This window comes from Myiozetetes cayanensis, unplaced genomic scaffold, assembly GCF_022539395.1.
Source record: "Myiozetetes cayanensis isolate MyiCay16 unplaced genomic scaffold, myiCay2020 scf21, whole genome shotgun sequence".
In the NCBI taxonomy this organism is placed as follows: Eukaryota; Metazoa; Chordata; class Aves; order Passeriformes; family Tyrannidae; genus Myiozetetes; species Myiozetetes cayanensis.
This window is the reverse complement of record NW_026087423.1, coordinates 4,278,007-4,303,538: the sequence shown is the minus strand read 5'-3', so window position 1 is coordinate 4,303,538 and position 25,532 is coordinate 4,278,007. Positions and strand designations below refer to the sequence as shown.

The window sequence follows — 25,532 nt, the reverse complement described above, 5'->3', positions numbered from 1 at the left end:
CGCGCCCCTTCCCGCGGCGGCCCCGCGGCCGCAGCGCCTCGTGGCGGCCGGGCCCGGGCGGGGCTCGCGCGGCCGCGCGCGCGCCTCGGCCGCCCGAGCCTTTTGTCTCGCCCCCCCCGCGCCGCGCGAGCCCCTCGCGCCGTGCAGGGAGCGCCGCGCGCGCCGCCGGCCCGGGCAGGGGCGGGGAACGAGCAGGAGGAGGCGGCGCGCGCCGCCGCGCGGCCCGAGAGCGCGCGCGCCCCCTGCGGGCGCCGGCGGGGCGGCGCAGCCCCCATGGAGCGGGTGAGCGAGGCCGCCGCCTGCGGCCCCTCGGCGGGCTGCTACACCTACCAGGTGAGCCGGCACAGCGCCGACGTGCTGCACAGCCTCAACCAGCAGCGCAAGAACGGCGGCCGCTTCTGCGACGTGCTCCTGCGCGTGGGCGACGAGAGCTTCCCGGCGCACCGCGCCGTGCTGGCCGCTTGCAGCGAGTACTTCGAGTCGGTGTTCAGCGCCCAGCTGGGCGACGGGGCAGGTGGCGGCGGCGGCGGCGGCTCGGACGGGAGCGCGGCGGAGGCGGCGGCGGCCGGCGGGGCCGCGGCGGCGGCCGGCGGCGCCCCCGGGGGCGGGCGGGAGCTGGAGATGCACACCATCAGCTCCAAGGTGTTCGGAGACATCCTAGACTTCGCCTACACGTCGCGCATCGTGGTGCGGCTGGAGAGCTTCCCGGAGCTCATGACGGCCGCCAAGTTCCTGCTGATGCGCTCGGTGATTGACATCTGCCAGGAGGTCATCAAGCAGTCCAACGTGCAGCTCCTCGTGCCCCCCGCACGCCCTGACATTATGCTGTTCCGTCCGGGGGCTGCGGACCTCGGCTTCCCTCTTGACATGACCAACGGTGCCGCTTTGGCGCCCAATGGCAACGGCATCGCCGGCATGCCCGAAGACGAGGCCACGCGGGCCGCGCTCAGCGCCGCGCAGTCCTCCCTGCCCGTGCTGCAGGGCGTGGACCGCCTGCCCATGGTGGCGGGACCTCTGTCCCCACCGCTGCTGGCCTCGCCCTTCCAGAATGTTGCTGCTAGTGCTCCCACCTTAGGCACCAAGAGGGGCAGAGGGCGTCCCCGCAAAGCCAACCTCTTGGACTCCATGATGTTCGGTACCCCGGGGGGCCTGCGAGAGGCCGGGATCCTGCCTTGTGGCCTCTGTGGGAAAGTGTTTACGGATGCCAATCGTCTTCGGCAGCACGAGGCTCAGCACGGGGTGACGAGCTTACAGCTGGGCTACATAGACATCCCACCCCCCAGACTGGGTGAAAACGGTGTCCCCGGTCAGGATGACCCCGATGCACCCCGGAAAAGAAGCAGGACGAGGAAACAGGTGGCCTGTGAGATCTGTGGCAAGATTTTTCGGGACGTGTACCACCTGAATCGGCACAAGCTGTCGCACTCTGGCGAGAAGCCGTACTCTTGTCCGGTGTGTGGCTTGCGGTTCAAGCGGAAAGACAGGATGTCCTATCACGTTCGATCTCATGATGGCTCTGTGGGAAAGCCCTACATCTGCCAGAGCTGTGGAAAAGGCTTTTCCAGGTAAGGCGGTGCCCGTAAGGACCATAGACACCAATGGAGACCTAGGAGGTTGTCTGTCCTATCCCTTGGGATATGTGCTTAGGATAGTTTGACTGTTCCATTTTAAAATGTGTCAAGAAGTAGGACTGCCATCATTTCCTCTGGGACGTTATTCTGCAGTCTCCTGAAAGGGTTTAAAAGTAATTAAGACATAGAACTGGGAGTCACTTGGCTTCTGGGGAACATGCCCAGCTTTGTCCCAGACTTTGTGTAAGCGTGTCCTTGGGCAAATGAGCCTCTCCCTCAAATGACTCTTCTGTGAAATGGGTATTGAAATAATTACCCGTGTCACAGAAGTGCCTGGAGACCACTGATTTGTAGGTAGTTTGAAGGTGCTGTTGAAGTGCAAAATAAAACATCTCAAGATTATTCTTTTTCTCGTATCCATTTTAAATTTTCTTTTTCTTAACTTCCCTTCATTTCTCTTAGTTCGTAATGTTTTTTATCACCCAAATGTGAAGGAAGAGGTGAGATTTCAAAGGCTGCAGCATCAAGTATCTTTTATTACATGATCTTTGTGTCCTTTGGGTTTACATCCTTCTGAAGGGGATCCTGTTTCTGCCCTGCAACATACGTAAGATCTGTGCATTTAATGTTGCTGATTTTCTGTTGTCGCTGTTTGTGGGAGCTAATTTAATGAGTAGTTTGGTCCACGTAGTTGTGTTAGTGGTATCTTGTAGTCTGAGTTAATGAATTTGAAACTCTTTTGGAAGTTTGCTGCTCGCTTTGAGATTAGAAGTAGTGGGGGGGAGGGGGATGCTTACACTCTGTTACTTCAGTCAGTTTTCTACAGCAGTTGCCTTGCTCTAACAGGAGGGAAGGAGTCAAGATATGAAAACAAATCAAAAGGCCACCAGGCTACATAAATTGTGGAACTGTGCCCCTGCAAATCGTGGAATTCTGCCCCCGCTAGCTCTCTTTTTGATAGAGGGACTTTTTGTTAGAGGGACCTTTTGTTATTGAAAGAAATTATGAAAATGTAGCCCTCCCCCCCCTTTTTTTTTAATCGGCAATAATTAGAGATGCATCTCCATAAGGACTGCAGATTTAGTGATGGAAAGTCACAAAATTTAAATTTCATCCATGGCTAGAAGTGAAAGCATTTTTCTTATTAAAGCGCTACCTGGGATCGTGTACCAATTTTTATTGTTTTTATTGACACTTAAAGATTTCTGCTGTTGCTGTATGAAAGGTTTTTGTCATCGAGGGAGAGATACACGTTGAGCTCTCATTGTTCCCAGCAACTTAACGTGAACAGGCAGGAATGCTGTTACAAAAGTAAACAACAAAAGTGTTTGCCTATCTTTGTAAAATCGCAGCATGAATGAAAACTACAGACTTTGGGTTTCAGTCCTCAGTCGTAGGAGCAGCCACAGGAGGCTGGAAGCGTGATTGTCTAGTTTTAGTCTGCTTTCCTTTATTCAGTAGCGCAGCACGTGGGGTGGCTGGGCTGGGGGTAGGCTGAAGGACCCCAACCAGTCTGTCCGGTTCCACCACTCCAGCCCATCGCTGGAGCATCGGCTTTAGGAGCCTCACTGCAAAGTTCAGCCTATTTTCTGTCTGCAGTGCGTGAATTCCATCCCGAGCCCTCTCATTGGCGCAGCTGCGAAGCTGGGGGAGGAGAGGGTGGGGAACTTGTTTCCAAGCAGTTTTGGCCTCATACAATGAAAAGCTTTCTTCCCACTAGGAGAAACTCCCACCAGGAAAATCTGCAGCTCTTCAGTCCTTTCTTCTTCAAAGTAGGCTTTGCTCGTTGTGAAAAATAGTCTAACTTTTTTCAGTAATAATTTGCTCTTCCATTGCACCTTCTAGCTGGGACCTTCAGAGCACTTGATTTGTATCAATGCAGTCTCCCCACTAAGTTGTGAGTTAGGACAGTATTTTTTCATCTTTCAGGTGGAATGTGTTTACAGCAACAGAGTTTAGGCTCAGTCTTTTTGCACAGAGATGCTTAAAGTTGACTTTTTATATCCTTGTTTGGGACATAAACCAAAAAGGTCTGATTTTCAAATATTCAGCAACTGTAAATCAAAGCGCCCTGATTGTCAAGATCTAAATAGGATTTTGGAAGGGGACATGCAGGCTTGGAAAACTGTAACTTGTATTCCCATTTTCTTTGATCATTCAGTCATAATTTCTTCCTGAGAAAATGCTGCCTTTTTAGCAAGTTGGAGAGGGTACATAACAAGGTAGAATCCCAGTTGTTGGTGATCTGGTTCTTGGAAAGTTAAGTATCGTTATATTTGTAATAGAGCCAGCACTGGGATTTTTTTTGGTTTTTTTTGTTCTTAAAAATTTAAGTTTATTTTTAGTATTTGTTTTAAGTGTGCTTATGTGTATTTTCCTTTAAGGCCAGACCACTTGAATGGACACATCAAACAGGTGCATACCTCAGAGAGACCTCACAAGTGTCAGGTAGGAGCCAGAGGGGTTTAGACTGATGTGTGGGTGATCTTTGGCGTTGGATTTATGTGTGCAGCCAATCTGAAGTACCAGTAAAGGTTCCATGTGTGTGTGAGTGGGGATAAATGTTGGTGAAGAAGAGTGTTCCAGTGACAGCTGCTTTACATCCCTCCCGTCCCCTCCTTTTCTATCCCATCCCAGCCCCTCCTGTCATCTCCAGCTTTGATCCTCCTGCTTCCCTCCCTTCTTCCCTTTCCCTGCTGCTCTGTCCCAGTCTCACCCTGGATCTCTTCCCCAGCCACCTGGGCTTGGAGTCAGTGGCACTGATGATTCCCTCCACCCCCCTCCCCTTTTTTTTAATTGCAGTTGTTGCCATCAGGAGGCTCCAATGCCGACTTCATTTTTTTTTAGAATAACTTCAAATAAAAATAATAAATTATAATTATCATAACTTGTCAAGATACCAATTTTTTTTACCCACATAGCCTTCAGAACATTGCACTGAGCAAAATTGGAAGCTGTTTTTTTATCCCAGGGTGCATATAAACAACGGCATCACAATATCTTTTGTCATACAATGTCATAATGCTGTATATAGCTTTTTGCAGTTAATAAATTATTTGTTAGGGTTTGAAAGATCAAATGAAGGGATATATTTTGTAATTCATTTATGGAGAGATTTAAAAGGTGCAGGGAAGTATCAGTTAAAACCAAAGCTGAGAATCAGCTCCACTATCATACACTGCCTTCACATAGATGTTGGGCTTGGGCTAAGAGTCTCCAGGCTTGGTTTCTGCAGAGAGATTTATTTAATACTTACTTACAGAAGTTGGAGCAAGATTATTCTGTTTTTCTTGGAAGACAAGGATGTTTTTCTCCTAAAATATTCACCCACATTTTATGAACCCAGTCAGTCCTACATGACTGCTGCCTCCCAGTATGCACTTTTGCATGTTTTGGTACATCTCTCCTATGTTTCCTTCAAATTGTGAGAGTTTTGAAACATTTTGCAATTTTAATCATCCAGTGAACAGTTCTCCAAATAGCTGGAGCCATCTGAAGGTTTCTGTTGATCTGTGGAAGCCCAGCACCTCTGAAAGTCAGGCCACAGAGCCATCACATTGATTTAACTGTATGGCCTATATAAAGCTTTAGATTGGTTTAAGCTTCTTAAGATGATTTAGGGTTTATAGATTTATACAAATGGGAAAATTCCACTCATAAAAAGACTTCCCAATTTGGGGACAGCAAGGGGTCTGGGTGGATGAAGACAACCACAAATTTTTTCCATAACCATGTATTTGTCCACAAGGACAAAAATGAATGTTTAGTCCCAACATGAACAGAAACTCATCAGTCTTTTACCAGTTGATACCAAGGTGACACAGTTTATGAATAACACTGATGGATGTGAGTTATCCTTTGCCAGCTGATGCCTGATAATTTTTTTATAGTTCCTGATTGATTTAAACATATTAAATATAAACTCTGTGTGAATCAGAGTAGACACTGAGAGCTAGAGAGTAAAGAAATGTGGAAGCTAAGATTGTCCAGCCAAGCTGAACCCCATCTCCTTGCACTCATGTATTTTGTGACAGCAGTTTCTAAGAACAGTCTCTCTCATCCCGTGCTGTCTGAAGTGCCATAACACTGCATGCAATGTTCACCTCAGTTACAAGGCATAGGCTACAGGTTCTGACCATCAGGACAGAGTTGAGGTTGTCCTTCAGGCTTGCTCTTGATTTTTGACTGCTTAACCCTGCAAAGTTAATTTTTTATGAATTTTAAGGTGTAGAAAATTTGTTAACAACCTGTTGTGTGTCTTTACAAAAACTACTTGGTAATATGCTGTCAGATTTAGAAAGTCTTCTTAAACACGCACAGATCTGCTGTACATGGTACAGACAAAGAGGGAGTGCTGTCACACTGAACATTTGTTTGGAATATGAAAGCTGAGGTATAAATTGATAAAGTTCTTGTGATTATCTCATAGGCAGTCACACTTCTGTTCTGGGATGTGTATCCAAACACAGGATCTGGCCACAGAGAGGGAAAATAGCTTAATATTGGCATGTTTTTTGCCCATTTCCCATTCCTTCTTTTTCCATGGATTTTGTTTGTCCAATTAGCTCCCCATGAGAGCAGCCTGAGCAGCACTGAGCATCCTTTTTGAACCTGTTGAGCTCCCGCTGAACGTTCCTGTTATTGTCATGCTTTGTTTATGTTTACTGAAGAAGAGAATTACTCTGTCAGTAAACACAAGAGCATTCCAGAATCCTCTATTGCAATGGCATTTTTGGAATTTGTGCTCTGTTATGATTTAAACAAAATCCACTGGCCTTTTACCTGAGCCCTCCTGTACCTTTGAAAGCAGTAGATATCTGTGTTTTGTTGATGTGGCATCATGGTACCCTTGGAGTACCAAAACAGAAGCAAGAAGGTATCAACTCAACTTCAGAATAAATAAAATGGCAGTGTGAGGAGCAGGACAGTTCTACGTTGGGCATCACTGCAGCAGCTGTACTTTTCAGTGCTCAGTTTGCAGTCCTGCACTCAGCCCCCTAAAATCTGTGCTTCACAGATCTTTCACAAGCATCCCAGGTTCCAGCACCTGATGCCAAAGCCACCACTCTCCAGCTTTTGCATTACAGTTAAAATAGACTCAGATTAGGGGAGATCTCCCCAGAGCCAAGGCAGCTGAGAAATCAGCCCTGAGGAGTGGCTTTGGTGTCCAGGCAAACGGTGCTCTGGATCTTCTCCCCTGGATTGTTGCACTGGTGATTTTTTTTTCCTTCCCCATTTTTTATTCATTTTCCCAGTGTGACAGTCTGAGTTCTGGCTGTAGGAGAAGGGGTAAGTCAGTTTTGTGCCACAGTGGGATGGCTCCGAGTGCTGACTCCATGGGAAGGGTGAAGCTGTCGGCTTTGGCGTGTGAATGGGTGAACGTCAGGCTGCAGTCTGGGAGGAAATGGTGATCTGAAAATCTGTGGATGTGAAAGAACAAGGGGACAAAGCAGAAGTTTGCTCCTTCTCAGAGACAAGAGACAGGTTGTTCTTCTGGCACATTAAATAAAAAAGAAAAATGCAGGTTAAATTAAAGCACAGCTTAATTGGCATCCCAAGTCCAGTGCTTTTCCCATTGATTTCAATGCAGAATGAGTTTCTTCCTGTCCTAATTTCTCTTACTTCCTGCCTATTAGCAGGAAAATGGCAGCCACCATGGAATAAGCTCAGAGACATCCACATCCATAGAAAAGTTGAAACTTCAAGAGGTATTTCTTAAACAATGTTTTTTAAACTTTATATATTCTTTTTTGGTCTATTTATATACCTGTGCAATGTTTGATAGGAAAGCACTGGAGAGTTTTCTTCTATGATTAACAATTAATGATAAATATTTAGCACTCATTTAGCACTTCGCATCTTTTGTAAAATAAGACTTTTTTTTTTCTCTATACCTTTTATAAATATTAACTATTTGAATATTAACTTTGGGGTTTTCCTTAAACCTAGTCCTGTTTCCCATTGTTATGATTCAGCTAAACTGGTTCTTGCTTTCTCCACTGGGCTTAATTATTTTTTTAAGCTTCTTCACAGATATATTTTCCCTGTAGCTTATCCAAAGGTGAGCTTTGCACAACTCAGCAGCAAGAGTGAGAAACCGAACACAGAAATGATTATGTTGCCTTTCCCTAAGCTTTCAGCTCGCTAAGTTCACTCTGAGTCAGACGTGGTTTCGCCTCTGGCATCCCTGTATTTGTGTGATTTGTCTCTGATCTGTGTATGAGCTGGTGCCTCCCCAGTGCTCGGGAGGGGACGTTACTGCGGCTCAGTAGCTTTAGATTTACTGATGATGGATCTCTTGGCTGTCATTGATTATCTAGTTATCTACCTTTAGCTGATATCCAACACACTGATTGCTATCAGTGCTGCAGTGCTGCCCTCAGAGAGTGTTAACCTCTAAGAACATTTCAGTAAGTGAAAGCTGCACCTGTTTTGCTCAGCGCTGTGTCCTGGGATTGCAAAGGAGGAGAAACCTTTCACGTTCAAGACTTTGCCTCTTAATCCTACACTACTTGTAATTTATGGATCTTTGTACCACAGAAATCCAGATAATTTTACTGTTGCCTTTTTAATTTCATTAAGTCCTGATCCTCTGAGGTGTTAAGTCTTGTGCTTGCTACGGAGCAGCCTCAGCTCTTGGGAGTTTGCCACACTGAAGCATCTCACAGGATCGAATGAGTGTAAAGCCTGTTGAAATTGATAGGTACTTTTCAGCTGCCTTCAGTGTTTTTTGGATTAAGCTCTTGATTAACTGAATTCTATATAATTATATGTGTTACCCTCTTCTGTATTATCAATTTCACTTATGTGACATTACAATTTTGGAATTTTACTAGGATTGTTACTTTAACAAGTTTATTGAAACAGTGATTTAATTACATATTGATACTTGAAAACATAGACCATATCCAGTTCCCAAGTCACTTAACAGCCTCATATTATTTTTAGGGGGTTCTGGTTATACATCTTAAAACTGTGTTATTTTATATAAAGGTGGTGCAAACAAAACACTGTCCACTCTTGACTGTCACTGCTGCCCCTTGCTCTGGTCACTGTGATGTGTGTTTGCTTTGGTTTCTGCTCTCACACTTGTGAAGTGGATCAGACTGTGTCTCCAACACCCTGTACAGTCCAGGGCTGGGGGTTTATTTCCCTTCAGACCTTAGAGACAGAACAAGCCCCTGAGAACCAGCAGGCAGCTGGAACAGGCTGTGGGCAGAGCCTGCCCATCCTGGCATTATAAAAATGGGAGGGAGCCTTCACTCACCACATGGATTTCATCTGGGAAGTGGGCGAGTAGAATGGATATTATGCCAAATCAAGCTTGTTTCATGATAGTAAGTGGAATATGATACCTTGATCAGGGGTAAGTTATAAACAGATTACAATGTCCTGCAGTTATTTTGATACCTGCTCAGTTCTGAGGCTTCACTTCTACAGTTTGTCTGCACTGCTGCTGTGGATACCAGGATGACTCTTCTACTGTCTCTTGTCATGTTCTCATCCCAGATAATTCTCCAATGCTTTGTTTGTATGTCTTCATACTCCAAAAGATTCTGGGGACTGAAGTCAGATTGATCACACCAAAGAGTAGAATGTAGGAAGGTGACAGAGAGGACATTTTGAGTGGTCCAAAGTGGTTGTAATGGCTCAGTGAAATGGCAGAAATTACTGTAAATGGAATGAAGTGGTTTGTGCTATTTCCGTTGTTAAATATAATTTAAAATGTTAGTATCTTTATCCTCAGAGAGGAGCTAAAGCCTTACACTCTATCTTGATTTAAGTTTTACTGTCTGTAGTACATCAGAGCTGTTTCCTTAATTCTTTCACATCTTGTGCAATGTGTTGGTGATCCGAATTTTTTTATTTGTGGGGGAAAATGGCTTGTGCATCATGTCATTTGTGTCTTTGCTCAGGATCTAAGGTATTTTCTCTAAAGAATACTAAGTATATTGGACAATATCCGTGCTTTTGGCAGAGCTGATGAGTCACACGGTTCTCGTTGTACCTGCAGACTTGTAACGCTTCCTTTGCCACTCGTGACCGGCTGCGCTCACACCTGGCCTGTCATGAAGACAAAGTCCCGTGCCAGGTGTGTGGCAAGTACTTGAGAGCAGCATATATGGCAGACCACTTGAAGAAACACAGTGAAGGACCAAGCAATTTCTGCACTATCTGTAACCGAGGTAATGAAGGAACTGTGCTTTTCTTTCCGTGGGCTGGGACAGCGCTGGAAGGGAGCTTGGGGCTCAGTGACTCTGCCTGCAACAGGAGGAGGTTGTACCATGCTGTGTGACCATCCCCTGAAGCTGCTGCAGCTGCAGGGCTGGCCTTGTCACCTGGCTGGCAGTTCCTAAAGAAACTCAGTTCAAATCTGAAGCAAATTGTTTCTAGACGGTTTTAATAATTTTGATTATTAAATAGCCCGATCCCTATACAATAACCCCCATAAGCTGCCTTGCTGCTGTTCACCATACATCTTCTTTTTCTATAGCTGGTTAGACTTGAGTCCTTGCAATCAGTTTGGAAGAAGAATCTCTGAAATAACACCAAGTTGAAAATCCTACACTGAGCATAAACAGATTTGCATCATGTTATCCAATCTTGCTCAGCCTCCTGGTGCAGCAGAGTCAAGTGGCTTCTCCCTCTTAACCCAAGAAAATGCTTTGTATTAATGGACATTTCTAAAATAGATTTTGTAAAGAGCACTAGAAATGTGTTTTACCTTTGTTTGTACAAATACAGCTTTTCATAGTATCACAGAATATCTGGAGTTGGAAGGGACCCATAAAGATCATGGAATCCAACTCCCTGCACCTTGGGAGACTATCTAGAACTAAACCATATGACTAAGAGCTTTTGAAGCTTTTCCATCTGTTTGTGGTATTCTTAAGTTGAAGAGAGTTGGAAATTTAGGTTTTGTGGGACGTAAGGCAAGCTGGAAAAATGATTTTGACTTATTGGTGTCTTTTTTTTTTAAATTATTAATACACAACTTCAAAATGCACTGTTGGCTCACACAGCTAGTAAGGGTTGGAAGAGGTTGCTACTGTATTTCGGAATCCTGTTTTTTCTGATGAGTGTTTTTTTTTCTGATGTATGTTCCCTTTTCTAATTTAAGAGATGTGAAATCTTTTGAGAGAGAGAATAAAGCTGTTCTGTGTTTGATGTGAGGACTGTACAGGGAGCTTTTGGAGTTGATGAGTAATGAGAGACATTAAATTGAAAGGGAAGTATTTCCACTTGTTGAGCAGTGTGTTAGGTCCTGAAAGTGATATTAACAGTGCGAGTGGAAAAGGCATCTGGGTTGAAGATTTTGAGTTTCTGAAGCTCCAGTAGATGGTGTGAAATGAAGTTTGCTCTCCTTTTCAGCTTCTGAAAAACTGCTTAAGCTTATCCTGATTCTTTCTGTGGTAACAATGGAAGATCCTATCCCAGATCCAGGTGCTGTCCTGCTCTCCTTCAGCTGAGCGTGGTGCCAAACAGAAACTCCCCTGAACCGGGAGGAATTGTCTCGTTTCTGAGATTGGCAAGCTTGAGTTTCAGTGGAACTGCCACTGGATGTCACTGCAGCTCTTCGGAAATGGAGCCAGGGTGACAAAAACAGACCCGGCATTCAAACAATGAAATGACCAAGGGTTTTATTCACATTTTACAAGTCGAAATGTACAGTGGAAATTTAAAAGTACTTTTGTCTGCAGAAGGACAGGGGGCCTGTTGTACAGTCAACTTTAGGCAACTCCTTTCTTAGAGTTTGTGTGTTTCACAGGAGTTGTCAGAATTGTGTACTGTGAACTTCAGTGTACAGCAGGACTTAGAAAATTTAATTAATCTGGTGAATTACTGTTAAATATCTACCCAGTGTTAGAATTCATAGGAAGGGGGAGTCACAGCCTGGATTTGTCAGATGGCTGTGTTGTGAACTCACTGCTTTATGCTGTAAATGTTGGTTACAGATTTATGAGCAGTGACAGCAGAAGTTTTCATCCCAAGCGTTCTAGAATCAAATCATGATGTTCATAGTTTTAAAGAGATATCTTTTAAAACTGTAGAGCCTGGCAATTCTAGTGGCAGGTTTCTGGATCAGGAACACCACTTTGGGAGGCACTGGGACAGTCAGGAGCTGCACTAACCCCACTGTTGTGCCGTGGCTGCGCTGCTTGTGCAGTGGGCTTTGCTTTATCCTCCCCCTGTCTAATGTACTGGGGTATCTTTTAATTGAATTTAGTAACTGTCAACCTCTGGATATAATAATTGTCAAGCAAGAAAGCTCTCCAAGCTCAAGCTACTTGTAGAGAGAATTTTGGATGTTGGCCCACAAAAAAAAAAAGGGCAAAAAGTGGATGAAAAGGTGACTCTTACCCAGCTGAACATTCCCAGTGTTAATGACAGAGCTTAGAATCCCTCAGTTGCACTGAAAGCTTTTCTGGGGAACTTAATTAAGCATCTCATGTTCTTGTAAAGGTTTAATGGATTTAGGAGATGGGGCTGGAACTCAGTTCCTGACAGAAAGGAGCAGCCAGTGGTTTGCCATGTCATGTGTGTGCCCATTTGTTGATCGTATTTATTTCTTTTACAACATGGCAGTTCAATATCCAGAAATTACCAGCTGTGATTTGGTGGGTTTTCCAGGTTATTTTCTTAATAATCATGGAAGCATTTAAATCTTTTAAATCAGGGAAACAGTGCAATGGTTTTGAGGGGGGAGGTTTTGGTTGGTTTTTTTCCCCCCTGGGATTTTGGTTGTTTTGTTTGGTTTTGGGGTTCTTTTTGTTTTGTTCTGGTTTTTCTTTTAAGAATTTGTCCAAAATATAAGAACCTAATCCTCAAGCCTCACTTTTTAAGACAAATTCTCTTTAATCAGGTTAAATAAAAAAGACCTGCTCCTGTTGTGTTACTGCATAAACTTCTATTACCATCCTTAGGAACTTTATTTGATTGTGTGGACAAATTCAAGAGATTGATGACTTTGGCAGGTCTAGAGCTGGTACTTTATAATAACAGGTGAACTCAGAAGTTTGGGGTTCCGTTTCAGACACAGACACACTGTTTGTTCCCAGAAATCAAATGAGTGAGCAGAAGGGTAAATATTCCAATCCCAAGTGGGATGGAATTTATTTTTACAATAAGATGAATTCTTGCACTTTTCCTGGGGGACACAAAGTCCATTAAATCAAGACATTCTCTGCATGTTCCAGCTAAATCCAAATTAGAATTTTTGAACAAGGAGCATCCTGCGATTATTTCTCTCATTTATCTCCACATAGATTTGTGTGGGAGATCAAGGGACAGGTCCCATTTATATAAAGCAGATCATTTCCTCTCTGTGCATGTTTCTCTTCTGGTATGAAGAAATAATCTGCTTTTCAAAGCAGAGAGATGTGTAGGGTAAAACAAGAATTACATTCCTTCTCAGAAAAATGCTGCCACTTTATCCCCTGCACTAGTCTGACTTTGTTCTGAAAGAGACTTTTAAAAGTAAGGGATTTTTGTCCATGAAACCCCATCTTTCTAGGACAGGCATTCATAACTACTCTGGTGGAGGAAAAAAAGGCCAGTGCTAAGTGCTTCAGGAAAAAATTAGGATGAAAACAAACTCCCCCAAATCTCCCTTTAAACAGTTTCCCATGAAGCAGTTGGCATTCTTATGGCTTTGATGGAAGTTGATGACTCACACATTCATCTGCCAAGTGCATAAAAGGGAGCTAACACACTTTGCAGCAGTTTCCATTATATAAAACAATGTACTCTACAAATAGAATTGCAGAGTTCAGAAATAATATTGTGTAGCTGAGATTACAGCTTCAGATTCTCCTGTGTCAGTCCCAGTACAGAGAGCCACTGAATACCTGTATGTAGCCCTTTTTTGATGGTTGGCAGGGAGATTTTAGTGCACTGCTACATAAAAGAGGTTGAGCTCAGCATGCCTGTGGTTGTTGGACACGTAGGAAATGAGGGAAGCACCTCGTGGGTGGAAGTGTCACTGTTATGTCTGTTCATTGTGCCCTTTTCTCTGCCAGTCAAACACCGATTCTTTCCACACTTACAGAGAATTTTTGGTATTTATAAAAAATACATTCTATTGTTGCCCAGTGAGGTTGTCAGTGCAGTGTTTGGTGTGTGAGGGCAGGTCTAGCATTATCCCTTACACGGATTCCCTGGATGCCTCGGCCTGGCTCATTCTGCTGCCTTGTGTTTCCAGGGTCGTATGTTCTTGGTGTCTTGAATTGTGATGTGTCTGCTGTTCTGGGCTTTTATCTTCAGCTCAGGGGTCCGCAGGAACTGCCTCTTGGTCACTGCCAGCAGCCTGCCCTTCTCCCCTTCAGCAGCTTGCTGGGGAGTTCTGCCTCGCTTTGCAGGTCCTGGATACTCTTTGATCCCGGCTTGTAAGGAAGAGTCTGGGTAGAGGGATGTTGTGTTGGCCAGACATGGGGGAAATCTACTGTAAAGCCACATTCAGGATGAAATTCAGCATCTCAAATGAACAGCTGCTGTCAGAAAATCCACCCTAGAGACGTGTGCAGGATGGGGTTCCCATCCTTCCTTAGATATTATTAGATATCATCAAATGTAAATACAGTTACATCACTATAAAATGGCTTTACAGTAGAATAACTATTCGTATTTGAAGTGATTGGGATGAAAGTTCTCTTGCTGTAAATGCTGCATTGGTTTAAAAAAATCTAGGACTTGGGTTTTCCCTCTCCAGAAAGGGAACCTGGAACTTTGGGTCTGGGACAGTGAACCTTGTCTTGTGTTCAGTTGTTAAAGGAAAATGTTTCTAACATGAAAGTGCCGTAATATTCTGTTCAAAATCTAACAGAAAATTAAGCTTCTTGTTGGGAGGTTTGCCTGTGTAGGAAATCTTTAAAATTCTGTCCTCCTTGTGCCTCATGTATAGTCCAAATGTACTAGTAATAATTGCAAATCTTATAGAGATTGAATTTAAAAACATTCCAAAGTATATGTGAGGTAATTTATTGCATTAAAGGAAAAGGACATATTTGTGAGACTTCAAAAAACATTTTAAAAAGCACATGCACAGCTGTAAAAAACCTGTTTTGTTCAGAAATCAATTGTTTGAAATACATGTTTTCCATTTCAGTGGTTTGGGCTTACAGATCAGAGCTGATAGAAATAGTGAAATTTATTTTTAATATTTTTTGTTTACTGTAGAGAAAATACTCAGGATGAGCTGAATGCAGGAAATGTGTTCCAAAAAGTACTATACAACAAAACTGTATCCCTTTAAAAACTCAGCAGTTTGAGCTTTTTGCCTTCTAGAAGTCCCTAAAAATGCCAGAAACCTGAGGGGAAAGCACACCAAATACCAACGAGGGGTGTTGCTAAATGGCATTCCTTTGAATCTTAACAGCATAAAATCAACTAATTGGAACTACCTTCCAAAGTATTATCAGATGATAAAGGCATTTTTAATGAAAATAAACAAAACAGCACAAAAATGGTGAAGAGGCATGGGTGCCTTTTTTTGTGATGTCTCTTCTGCCTTTTGTCCAGAAAGTTCCATGTCATCTGCTCAGTTTGGTTCCACAGACTTTGTTTTGAAGGAGGCTGTGCTTTCATCATGACTAACAAAAAGCAAACACAGCCTGATGAAAAGCGTGCAGTTCCTGACTGCCTGATGACAGGAACCTACCTGAGCATGTGCCAGGGAATTAGCTGGTGTAAGGGCAGCTTTGCAACGGGGAGCAGGAGTAAAAGATGAAAGAGCAGGGAAGGCAGATGTGTGTCTTTGCTGGTGGCAGGATCTCATCTCCTTTTATCTTGTTTAGGTTTCTCCTCTGCCTCCTACTTAAAGGTCCATGTTAAAACCCACCACGGTGTTCCCCTTCCCCAGGTCTCCAGGCACCAGGAGTCCATCCCGAATGGGGGAGCAGCGTTCCACTGCGGCAGGACCTATGGCATCAAAGGCAAGAGACTCGCTGCTCTGCACCTGCTGCTCTGGGCAGAGCTGTGTGTGCTGGGCTTGGGGCTGGGAGGGAGGAAGCACAGGGAAGGACTGCAGACCAGCTTAGGGAGATGCAGAGGAATTCCATAGTATCATGCAGGATGTGATATCTGCCTTGGATAGGTGATGTGACAGGGCTGGGGGAAGGACATGGACACGGAAGAGCATAGGAATTTTTGGCGGCTTCTTTGATTTTGGAAATTGAAAAAGCCACGTTGGTTCATCTTGAGCCTCTCCCATGGAGGAGCAGTGTCTGAATTTTGCCTGAGGGTGCAGATCATGGGCCAGTTCCTTAGTCCCATTCCACAGGAATCTCGTGTCAGTCAAACCAGGTCTCTGGTTTCTGGTGAAGGAAGGGGCAACTGCAGAATGCAGTTCACAAAGACTCATCCTGAAGATGATGAAGGGCCATGCAACTACCTGTAGCTAAACTTACACTTCTAAAAGCTGTTATTGGAGAGGAGAGGCAGAGGGTGGTAATAGCACTGGTACTTGTTTGTTTGTTTTTAATCTGCATTTAACTTCTGGAAAAAAAAAAAAAGGAAAAAATATTATTGTAAGCCTAGCTAAAGAGTACTTAACTTCTGAACAAGCAAAGCAGTGTTTGTCTGTGTAGAATAGCTTTTTGCCTTTTTGGTTTGAGCTGTCCGTGTTTCTGGTGAAGCTGAAACATCAGAAGATGTTTTGCTTTAAACCCATGGTCGTTACCTTTTTTCCTTGCCCAGGAGATCACAACAGGCTGGGTCAAACAAAGTCTGTGCCATCAGAAAGCTACACATGTGCAATTTTTCCTGTTCAAGCATTACAGAGTTACTGCAGTAGCCCTTTGGGTTTGGGTGGTGTGCTGACTTAACAAGAGATTTACTCCAGCTCAGTGGTGTACTGATTTCATGCATATCCTGTTTGGTTTGTAATGCTGAGTCCAGAGCAAATCTGCCTTTTGGGTTGTGCCAAGTGGTTCTTTGGTCTCTTAGAGTTAATAGTAGGTACAGCTTATTTGTATTCAGGGACTGGTTCAGTGAGTATGTCTGGGTTTCTCACGCTCATTCACATGCACTGAGCAAGAAGTGTGGACAAACTTCCCTGGCATAGTGCCAGAGGAGAATGGGGAACACTCCAAACATCCCAATGGCTTTGCTAGGATATGTGTCCAAACAACTTTCAAACAGTGTCCCTAACATCTCTCCTGTTTCACACTCCAGCATTTAAAGATGGAGCAATTTCAGATTGTGAAGTTCACTTTTAACAGTGTTGTACTTGTGAAAACGAGTTCCTTGAGACTAAGTGTAATTGCACTCAAATTGCAGGAGCTCACTGCTGTTACTGAGTATTTCCAGGTTTCTTCCCATCTTGCTGCAGCCTTGTGAAGTTTCTCAAGGCTCTCCCCCAAAGTATCAACAGTATTTCAGAAGTGTGTGTGTGAACTGCACAGTTAAAAACTCATCATTAGGCCCATCCTTTTGTAGTGTCAGAGGTGTAAACATTGTGAGACATCTCTGAGATTCAAGAAGTGTTGTATAAACCAGAGACCCATTATGGTTACATCCAGTATCGTGACAAAGCCCTAATGAAACCCCAGCTGTTGCTCTGGGAGCAGCCTGGTGGTCTGGAAAGAGGGCCTGTGCTCAGGGGCTGGAGAACGTGAGGGATTGGATTTTCAGTGTGTAACTCTGTCATGACAGGCGTGAATGTGATCAGGTGGTAACCACAACAAGCCGTGTCAATGCTCAGTAGCTCTGTTTGGGGCACGAGGTTCTGACAACTTCTCTCTTTTCTTTTTGCCGTAGAAGGCCAGAAATGTTCCCATTCGGACCCGATTGAGAGTTCTGATTCATACGGAGACCTCTCTGACACCAGTGACCTCAAGACTCCCGAGAAACAGAGCACCAACGGGTCCTTCTCGTGTGAGCTGGCAGTGAGCAAAAACAAAATGGAGACGGAAGGGGAGAAGAAATACCCGTGCCCTGAGTGCGGCAGCTTTTTCAGATCCAAGTCTTACCTGAACAAACACATACAGAAAGTTCACGTCAGGGCCCTGGGTGGCCCCCTGGGGGACCTGGGTCCTGCTCTGGGATCCCCCTTCTCACCCCAACAGAACATGTCTCTCCTGGAGTCCTTTGGGTTTCAGATCGTCCAGTCAGCATTTGCATCATCCCTGGTGGATCCAGAGGTCGACCAGCAACCGATGGGGCCAGAGGGGAAATGAGATCGGTGTGATCTTAGCAAAGCAAAGCAGCAGTCTGGCTATAGTGATAAGATGCTGTGAATGAAAGAGGAAATAATGAAATTGGGTTCTATAGCTGAGAATTTTTTATTCGTTTTAGCTTCCCTCTTTGTCTCATGCCCTACCCCCACCTTTAAACTTCCACTGGGGAGAGGGAGAAAATGCTTCTTAGCTGATAAATTACAGAAGATGGTGGCCTTGAATAGGAGACGTGACCCAAAACACTAAATGGAGCTTTAGAGGCGGCTGCTGGTGTTTCTCCGTGTTCTTCTGGAATAATGGAAAGTTGCCAGCACTGGTGTGAGAACGAGACAGTCCTAGTGGCCGAGGCACCTGGGGAGCTACAGCTACAGGGAGCTATGGTTTTGTTCTCTCTCTATTCCCCACCCTCCCTAAACTATCCCAGAAAAACAGTAAGTTTTAAAAACAGACCCACTATTGAATAACATTTAAGTAAAATGCCCCGTGGTTCCTAGCAGGTTACAATGCAGTTGTCCTTTTAAAACCAGAAAAAATTTAAAGGAGGTGAGAGAATTCGAACCCCTTCTGCCTTTGTGAGGCTGTGAGTGCTGCAGCAGGACTGAACTGCTGAGAAGAATCACCTTTCAGAACAGGTTGTTTTTATTACTTTTGACCGTTAAACTTGCTGTCAGGTTTTTAATTCTTTATTATTATTATTTTAGGACCTGTTGTAGTGAATTGCTACTGAAAAGCCAGTCTAAGGCGATACGCAGAGCACTCGTAAAGCAGCAGTCACATTAGGGTTAGTATTAATTTTTTTTTTTTTTTAGATGTACCATAATTAATAACTTGGCTAGTTGGTTGTTTTAAGTCTATGAAAGGAATAGTTTTTACGAAAAGAAAAAAAAAAAAAAAAAAAAAAAAAAAGGAAGGAAAAATACCATTGCAGTCTGGTTGACTGGTGCTCATTTTTCATGTGGGGACCTAGGGTATGAACATGATCAGCTGTCGGGTTGACACTATGTACCACTGACTTGTTTAGTGTGAATAAACCCAGGGGTTCACAGAGTGATTTTGGTTTAATTGGACTCTATTAAAGAAGTTAGTATGTTACTTTGCATCCCCTCGTTTTGTCTGGTTTTTGAGCAATTCAGCCACCTGTCCAAAAGGTGTGCAAGTGAGAGCCAGTAAATAAGATGTTAATCCCACTCTACACTGTGCTGTATTCTGAGCTGGGCTTTTTGGCCACAGTCGTGCTCTCCTGATCTGCCTCTAGTCAGGTTTACAAAAGCCAGTCTTGCTCCTTTCTTTCCCAAGGAAGGGTTCTAGTATAAGAGGTGGGAATTGCAAATCTCTGAAAAAGAATTGATTACAAAATGCAAAGAAGCTGGGCTTTAGGCTGTTGCAGGTTCCATTTAATCTGAAAATATCACTTGTGCAGAAATAATGTCCTTTCTTGACCCTCCCTTTCCTCCCATGTTGCTTGTCAAGGTTTTATGTATCAAACCCAGGTATAAATGTTGTTTAACACAGGGTTAGGAGTTAGGAATACTCTGAGTTTTAATTATGGTTCTGCTGTTGATGCTCAAGGTCACATAAAACAGTTCCCTGAATTTATTCCTAAATTTCCCATCTGTGAAGAGTTTTCTCTACATCACAGTTATAGAGAGGGTTAATGAGCAGAGGTTTAAGCAGTGTTTTGGTAAACTGCTCTGTGTTCTGAATGTCTCTAGAAGAGCCCAAGCCCCACCCCAAACTTGCATCCCATGGAACAGGGCCTGTGTCCATCATCAGTACAGTCTGGAGCAGGACAGATCCCTCCCAGCAGGATCCACACCTGCTGCAGGAGACGTGGCTGTGTTAAATGGGATGGAGCCACAACCTGCTGTTGCACCACAGCCTGCCTTGCCCAGGTGCTCCTGGTCCAAACCCTGCAGCTAATGCAGAACCGAAGTAAGACACATTCCCATTTGGGTTTTATGTTAGAATTATAGAGCCTTTTGTAAGTATATGGATTTTGGAATGACCTTCTAAATTCTGTGGAGTTAGAAGCCCCAGATTCTCCTGTTAGAAGCTACTTTTTTGTACTTGCTCTCTAGTATTATAAACCCAGGATGAATAATCAATGGCTTTCTCTTTATAGCACCAGCACTTTCTAAATTGAGAGCATGTTGCAGTGGACTTGATGTTTTGCTATTAATCTGTGTTGGGAGACTGAAGGACATGTTCTTCTCCAGTCATCTTCTCCCAGAATCCCTGGAATAGGTATGAGTCTCATGTAAAAGGAGAAAAGCAAACAAGCAAGCAAACAAACCCACCTTCAGACTAAAACTTCATAGAATTGCTGTTGCTGTACTGGTAAGATTAGTTGACAGGTAGAAACAGAACATTTCAGAAAAGTGACAAAACATTTTAAAATACCTTACAATACCTAGACAATGCTGAGACAACCTTGTAAGCTGCCAAGGAAGTCAGGCTGGAGCAGGCTTTCCAGTCAGCAGAACAATTCACGGGGATTAGCAGATGCAACTGCAGTCACTGTTTCACTAACAGCTCATACTTGAGCCACGAGGGAAGTTTCTGTTGAACTGAGGCTGGGTGCTGAAAGAGAGAAGTTTGTATCCCTGATGTTCCCACGTGCATTTAAAAGGGTGCACTGGTCACAGAATTCAATTCCAAAAGCCAAATCCAGAGTATAAATCCTCCATTTAGCTGCACTAACTGTAATGTTAGTAGTGGTTTGACTTTTGGCCATGTCTATCAATTTAATTTTGAATGCTACAGAATCTGACCTGGTGAAACCAATGAACAGCCTTGAACTAAAACCGAAGCCTTCTAAAACACCAACTGTGCATTCTGCTCATCAAAGAAAGTGCTTACTAAGGTGTCATGAATACACTGAATGAAAACTACTTACTTCTCAGTCTAGTGGACAGGGAAACAATTAGGCAGGAAGTTTACAATCCTGAAATGACAGTTCTAGATCATCCTGGTATAAATGGGAGAGATTTGTACCAGTGCAAGAGGCTGGTCAGGCTTAGTGGTAGCAGGAGGTTGGGCAGGTCTTCAGCAGTGCTGTGTTTTCAGGGCTTTTTGCTTCTTTGGGGGCATACAGTTCCATTCTGGACAGTAATGGAACCTACATGCAAATCCTTTCTGTTCTGTGCTGTGGGAAATGTCTGTTTCTCACAGAACATGAGACAGATCCAAACAGAAAACCCAGCTCACGAGTTCAGAGTTCAGAGGGAAGTAGGTAACATGCCCTGAGCTGCAGCTCACTTGTTGCTATTCCATTTTATTTTTAATTGCCATATCAGTGTATAGGTGATAGTTCTGATTCTGGGCCACCCTCCTTTCCTTGTCATCCCCTTTGGTGGGACTGCAGTCCGATGTTTGAGTCGGTGCACGTTTCTGCCAAGGAGGGAACTTCAGTTCATACAAATCTGGATAATCAGTGTTGTAGTGTTTGTATTATAGGAGTCCCATAACCTTTTGTCTGAGGCTCAGTCTTGTGTATTAGGTATGATGAAAACATCTTCAGTCATTCATGATCTAAACACTAAAGACAGACAAGAAAGGAATAGATGCTTATAGGTGAGTGAGTGAAAGAAAGATGAAGGACTGAAAACCACTTGCATGCTTAAGTGTTGTGTTAAATGGAGGGGCGCAGATTTTTCAGGCTTCTTTTGGGGCTCACCTGGGGCATGGGACTGTGGTGCATGTGAGCTCTCAATGCCGAGTGATTTGCCCAAGATGATGTGGGAAATTGATAGCAGAACCAGAAATTGAACACAGATTTTTCCTTCTCTCAATCCAGTGCCTTAATTATAGTAGGGCAAAGTATTATATGTTGGGGGGGGGTGATTGATTTGTTTGTTTTTTAAAGCCAAGATGGTGTGGAGTTGGTCTTCCTACCAATCTTTTGAATAATTGTAAATGCCCAGTCACAATTTTAGACCTGTTTGAGTGCCAGTGACTTAGGGAATATTTGTTATTTCCCATGTATTCCCTGAAATTATTGTTCCTCCCTCAACTGCAGTCAGCAGTAAGGAATGACTTGAATAGAAGAGCTGTGTAACTGAATGTCTATCTAACTCAACTAATTGAATTGCTAGTATGAAAGCTAACCTAGATTTTGTAGGCTCTGTTGTAACTTTAGTGTCTTGTTTTTTCACTAAATCTTTGTTCCTAGAAATCAGTATCTGAACTTATGTCTTGAGTCGGGAGTGGGGTACCACTTTCAGCTTTAATTTTTTTTAAGGTGCTTGCTTGAGGAAGTAGATGCCAAAGTAAACTTCAAAGGAACTCCAGACTTCAGTGTTGGAAGAATGAACGGAGAGCAAGAGCTCTCTTTGGGTTTCATGAGAGATAAATGGACAAAGTAAAAAACAGCCACCAAAATTCTAAGTCACGAAACAGGACAGAAAACAAGAAAAGGCTTTTCTTTAGCACCCACAAAAACAATCAGATATTTTCAATTGTTCAGCGTGGCAGAAACTCTGAGAGCAAGTGCCAAACGATCTCATAGAATGTGCTGGCTTTTTCAGCATTGTCGTACCTTACCAGCATTATCAATATCCAGATGTAAATCGAGCCAGCTTTGTACTGTTCACCTTTTGCCTGGGCACAGTACCTGAGTTTTAATGAACAGAACATAAGCTCACAGTGAATCTCTGAGCTTATGCTCTCAGTTCCACTCTGGGAGACAAAACAAATGAGCAAAGAGGGAAAAAAAAAAACACATTAGGAGAACTTAGATCCTGGAAGATTCCAGTGTCTCCTGAGAGAGTCATGGTTTTTATCCTGAACATCCTTTTCAAAACAAGATCCTTCAGCTGTTGGGAGGGAGCCCTTGGGAGCCGATTTGGCTTCCAGCCCCATGTGCTGCAGCTCCCTGTCCCTGTAAGAAGGCGGCGTGTTTGGAGCACGGGGCTGGACCCAGAGGGAAGCAGGGAGGGAGGCAGGGATGCTCCTGGGATGAGCCACAGGTACTGCCACAGTCAGCAGCACCAGCACTGCAATGGTGTCCTCCTGCCTGCTCCCCTGACACCCTCACCCTCCTCACATCCCTGTGCCAGTGTGGTACCTCCCCAGATGTGCCCAGCTCTGCGAGTAACTGTGAGCTCTACAACAAACCAGGGAACTATCTGGCTAAAAAGAAAAAAAAAAAACCCCAACCATTTAAAAATAGTGATGTGACATAACTGCAGAGTGATGCAGAGCAGGAGCCCTGCCTGTGAAGGGTTGTGGTGATGGCTGGAATGGTTCTGGAATGTTAGTGGAAAACCACAGTTGAGAGCTCTGTGTAGCAGGCAGTGACTGCCTGTTTGTAAAGAATTAACACCCTGTGTCATCTCCAGCCTCTTCCTGTGTTTGGTTCCTGTCTGTAAAATGAGACGATGATAACCCTGGGGTAAGGACGTGCCAGTGTTTGATTGACATGCCAAATTGTGCTGCACAGTCGAGCTGCTGAACTCTGCTACAAATGTTTGGCCTCACTGACTTCAGGTGTAATGCAAAGTTAAACAAACATTTGTCTGGCCACATTTTCCCTGAAAGGTGAGATACTTAAATTCATTTAAAGGCTGCCTGGCACTATTGATCTGCTCTCAGGGTTTATGTGAATGAAGCTTTTCCTGGGTGGCCTCTCTACTTGTACTGCAGTTTTGGAGACCTGGAGGTGCTCTGAGCCGAGATGTGCTGAAGGAAGGAGGTAACTGGTACCTTCACTGATGTTCCAGTGACCCCCTCCCACCTCCTGGTTTCCATGGGGAACATTCAGCCACTGGCAGCCAGAATTGCTCTTGAGCATCCTGCAGTCACACAGTGACCTTGGGTAAGTGACTTTCTAATGAACCAGTCTCATGCTTGCTAACAGCCTTTTGACTGCTGTGCCCACAAACTGGTGCCTTCTCCAGGCAATTTTTCCATGCCCTCTGCAAAGCTGTCAGGCTGACTGCTGGCTCCTGAGGAATCAACCGAGCCTTGCTCTTGGGCTCACAGTTGCTCTTCGGTACTGTTGTAATCTGAAAGTTTGCTGCAAGTAGTGCAAATACCAGAGGGAGAAAATAAAAGGCTGTTCTCAGATGTCCTGTAGAGTGAACAACTGAAACATGAGTGTGGGATGAGCCAGGAAAACTGGCATTTTTCCCTGGCTGCACGCCATATGGAAGAGACAGTGCCTTGGAAGGGAAGGAGCAGAAAAGTTTGCCATTGGCTCTGATGAATCCCAATCCTGCTTCTACTGAAGTTGTTGGGAATCCTCCCATTGTCTTCAGTGTGAGCAAGAAAGGATCTTAGGTGAGGATGGATGACTCTTTCCCTACTTGAATGAAGTCTCTTGCCTATTTATGGGCCTGCTTCTATTGAAACCGAGCCTGTTTTAGCCTTTTTGGGTTCTTAGGGACCTGTTTGTATAAAGCAACTTACCTACCTATCTTTTTTTTTTTCTATTGTGTGTATTTTTTGTATGTTCTGTTGGAAGGTGAAGCCTCTGTAGAAGGGGATACAAAACCTGATTTTTAAATAGTAATAAACCAAAAGAGAATTAAACTCTGCAGGCTGCATGCATTCATTTCCTGGAGATGGAGAGCAGAGACCGTGAGTGCACAGAGAGATGGCCTGTGCTTCTCATATCTCAGAATCTTCCTCTCCTCAGAGACAGTTCCTGCCTTTGCACATCTCCACAGCTCTGTGTGAAAATCCAGAATTGCAACACTGTGTACCAGGATGGCCTTATTTTGAGTAGAAAATCCTTTCTCTGGCACTGTGCAATGAGATTTCTTGTTTCAGCATAAGTGGATGGAGTAACAAGTATCTGTGAAACTCAGGATTGTATTCATTGAATGGCAGTGAAATATAACCAAGACAGGATATATAAATACATTTTTGCTTCTGGCCTGCCCACCTCAGGTGCTGGGGCACTGTCCAGTGCACAGTGTGACTCCATTACAGTCTAAAGAAATAAGTGCAAGTATCAGGTGAAACTTTACTAAGCCTTTGTTCCTTCCTGGCTTTTTACCTCCTTAGGATGTTGCCAGCTGGAGCTCTGACTTTCTAAAAGCGAAACCAGAAAGACCAAAATAACAACAGAGTTTTCCCTGTTCTGTAAACACACTTAGGGAACAGAGCGTTTGTTTTTTAAAGAGATGTGAAACAGTCCCCGGGCATATGTCAGTCATGAGAAAGGCTATCTCTGCATGCCTGTGGCATGTGTGTGACCCAGAGAAAGGACAGGGGTTTGCCTTTCCACACAGCAAAGAAAGGGCAACTTCCCAAAATAAACAACTCCTCCCGCAGCCTTCAGGCAAACACCTGTGGAGAGATCTCACAGTACCTGTGTGCCAATGGTTTTATCTGCTTTCAGGTCAGCTAAGAAAACAAAATCCAGAGGTGGGAGCTCTGCACTGTAACTCTGTGAGTCCTGCTCTTTATGAGGAAGGAGAAGTAGCTCTGCTGCAAGGTTTGGTCTCTGCATCTCTGCTCACATATTGAAACAAGGAGAGCCATTACAAAATGAGTCTCTGTCTCTGCTCTTACATTATGACTCCAGTCTTCATCCCTAAACCCCAGAGAGATACGAAAACATGTGTTTGGGGGTTTTTTATGTCTGCAAGTTTATAATCTTCCTGCCTTTCTGTTGGCTTGGAATATGGGTCACTTGCTTATGAGTGCCTGAGCTATTTGGACATGGTGTATTTTCCACAGGAACTGGGAGTTTGGCATATTTAAGTGCAACTCTAACCTCATGCTTTCCACAATGGAATCTAACTCCTACTTTGATAATATTCCATGATTCTTGAAGTTT

The 25,532-nt window shown here is 44.1% G+C and overlaps 1 protein-coding gene across 4 annotated transcripts; it reads left to right on the top strand.

Moving 5' to 3' along the window:
* Positions 1-273: 273 nt before the first annotated feature.
* On the top strand, positions 274-24,604 carry PATZ1 (POZ/BTB and AT hook containing zinc finger 1). 4 transcript variants are annotated; one of them, XM_050318626.1, is made up of 6 exons: positions 274-1,565; positions 3,956-4,019; positions 7,208-7,279; positions 9,586-9,757; positions 15,365-15,502; positions 17,328-24,604. In XM_050318626.1, exons 1-6 carry the CDS (start codon positions 274-276, stop codon positions 17,744-17,746), a joined length of 2,157 nt encoding a protein of 718 aa, XP_050174583.1. In that variant the 3' UTR covers positions 17,747-24,604. The 4 variants fall into 4 exon arrangements, with proteins under 4 accessions (XP_050174583.1, XP_050174581.1, XP_050174580.1 ...); XM_050318624.1 differs by lacking the exon at positions 7,208-7,279 and having other exon boundaries at positions 17,331-24,604; XM_050318623.1 differs by lacking the exon at positions 7,208-7,279.
* Positions 24,605-25,532: the final 928 nt, after the last annotated feature.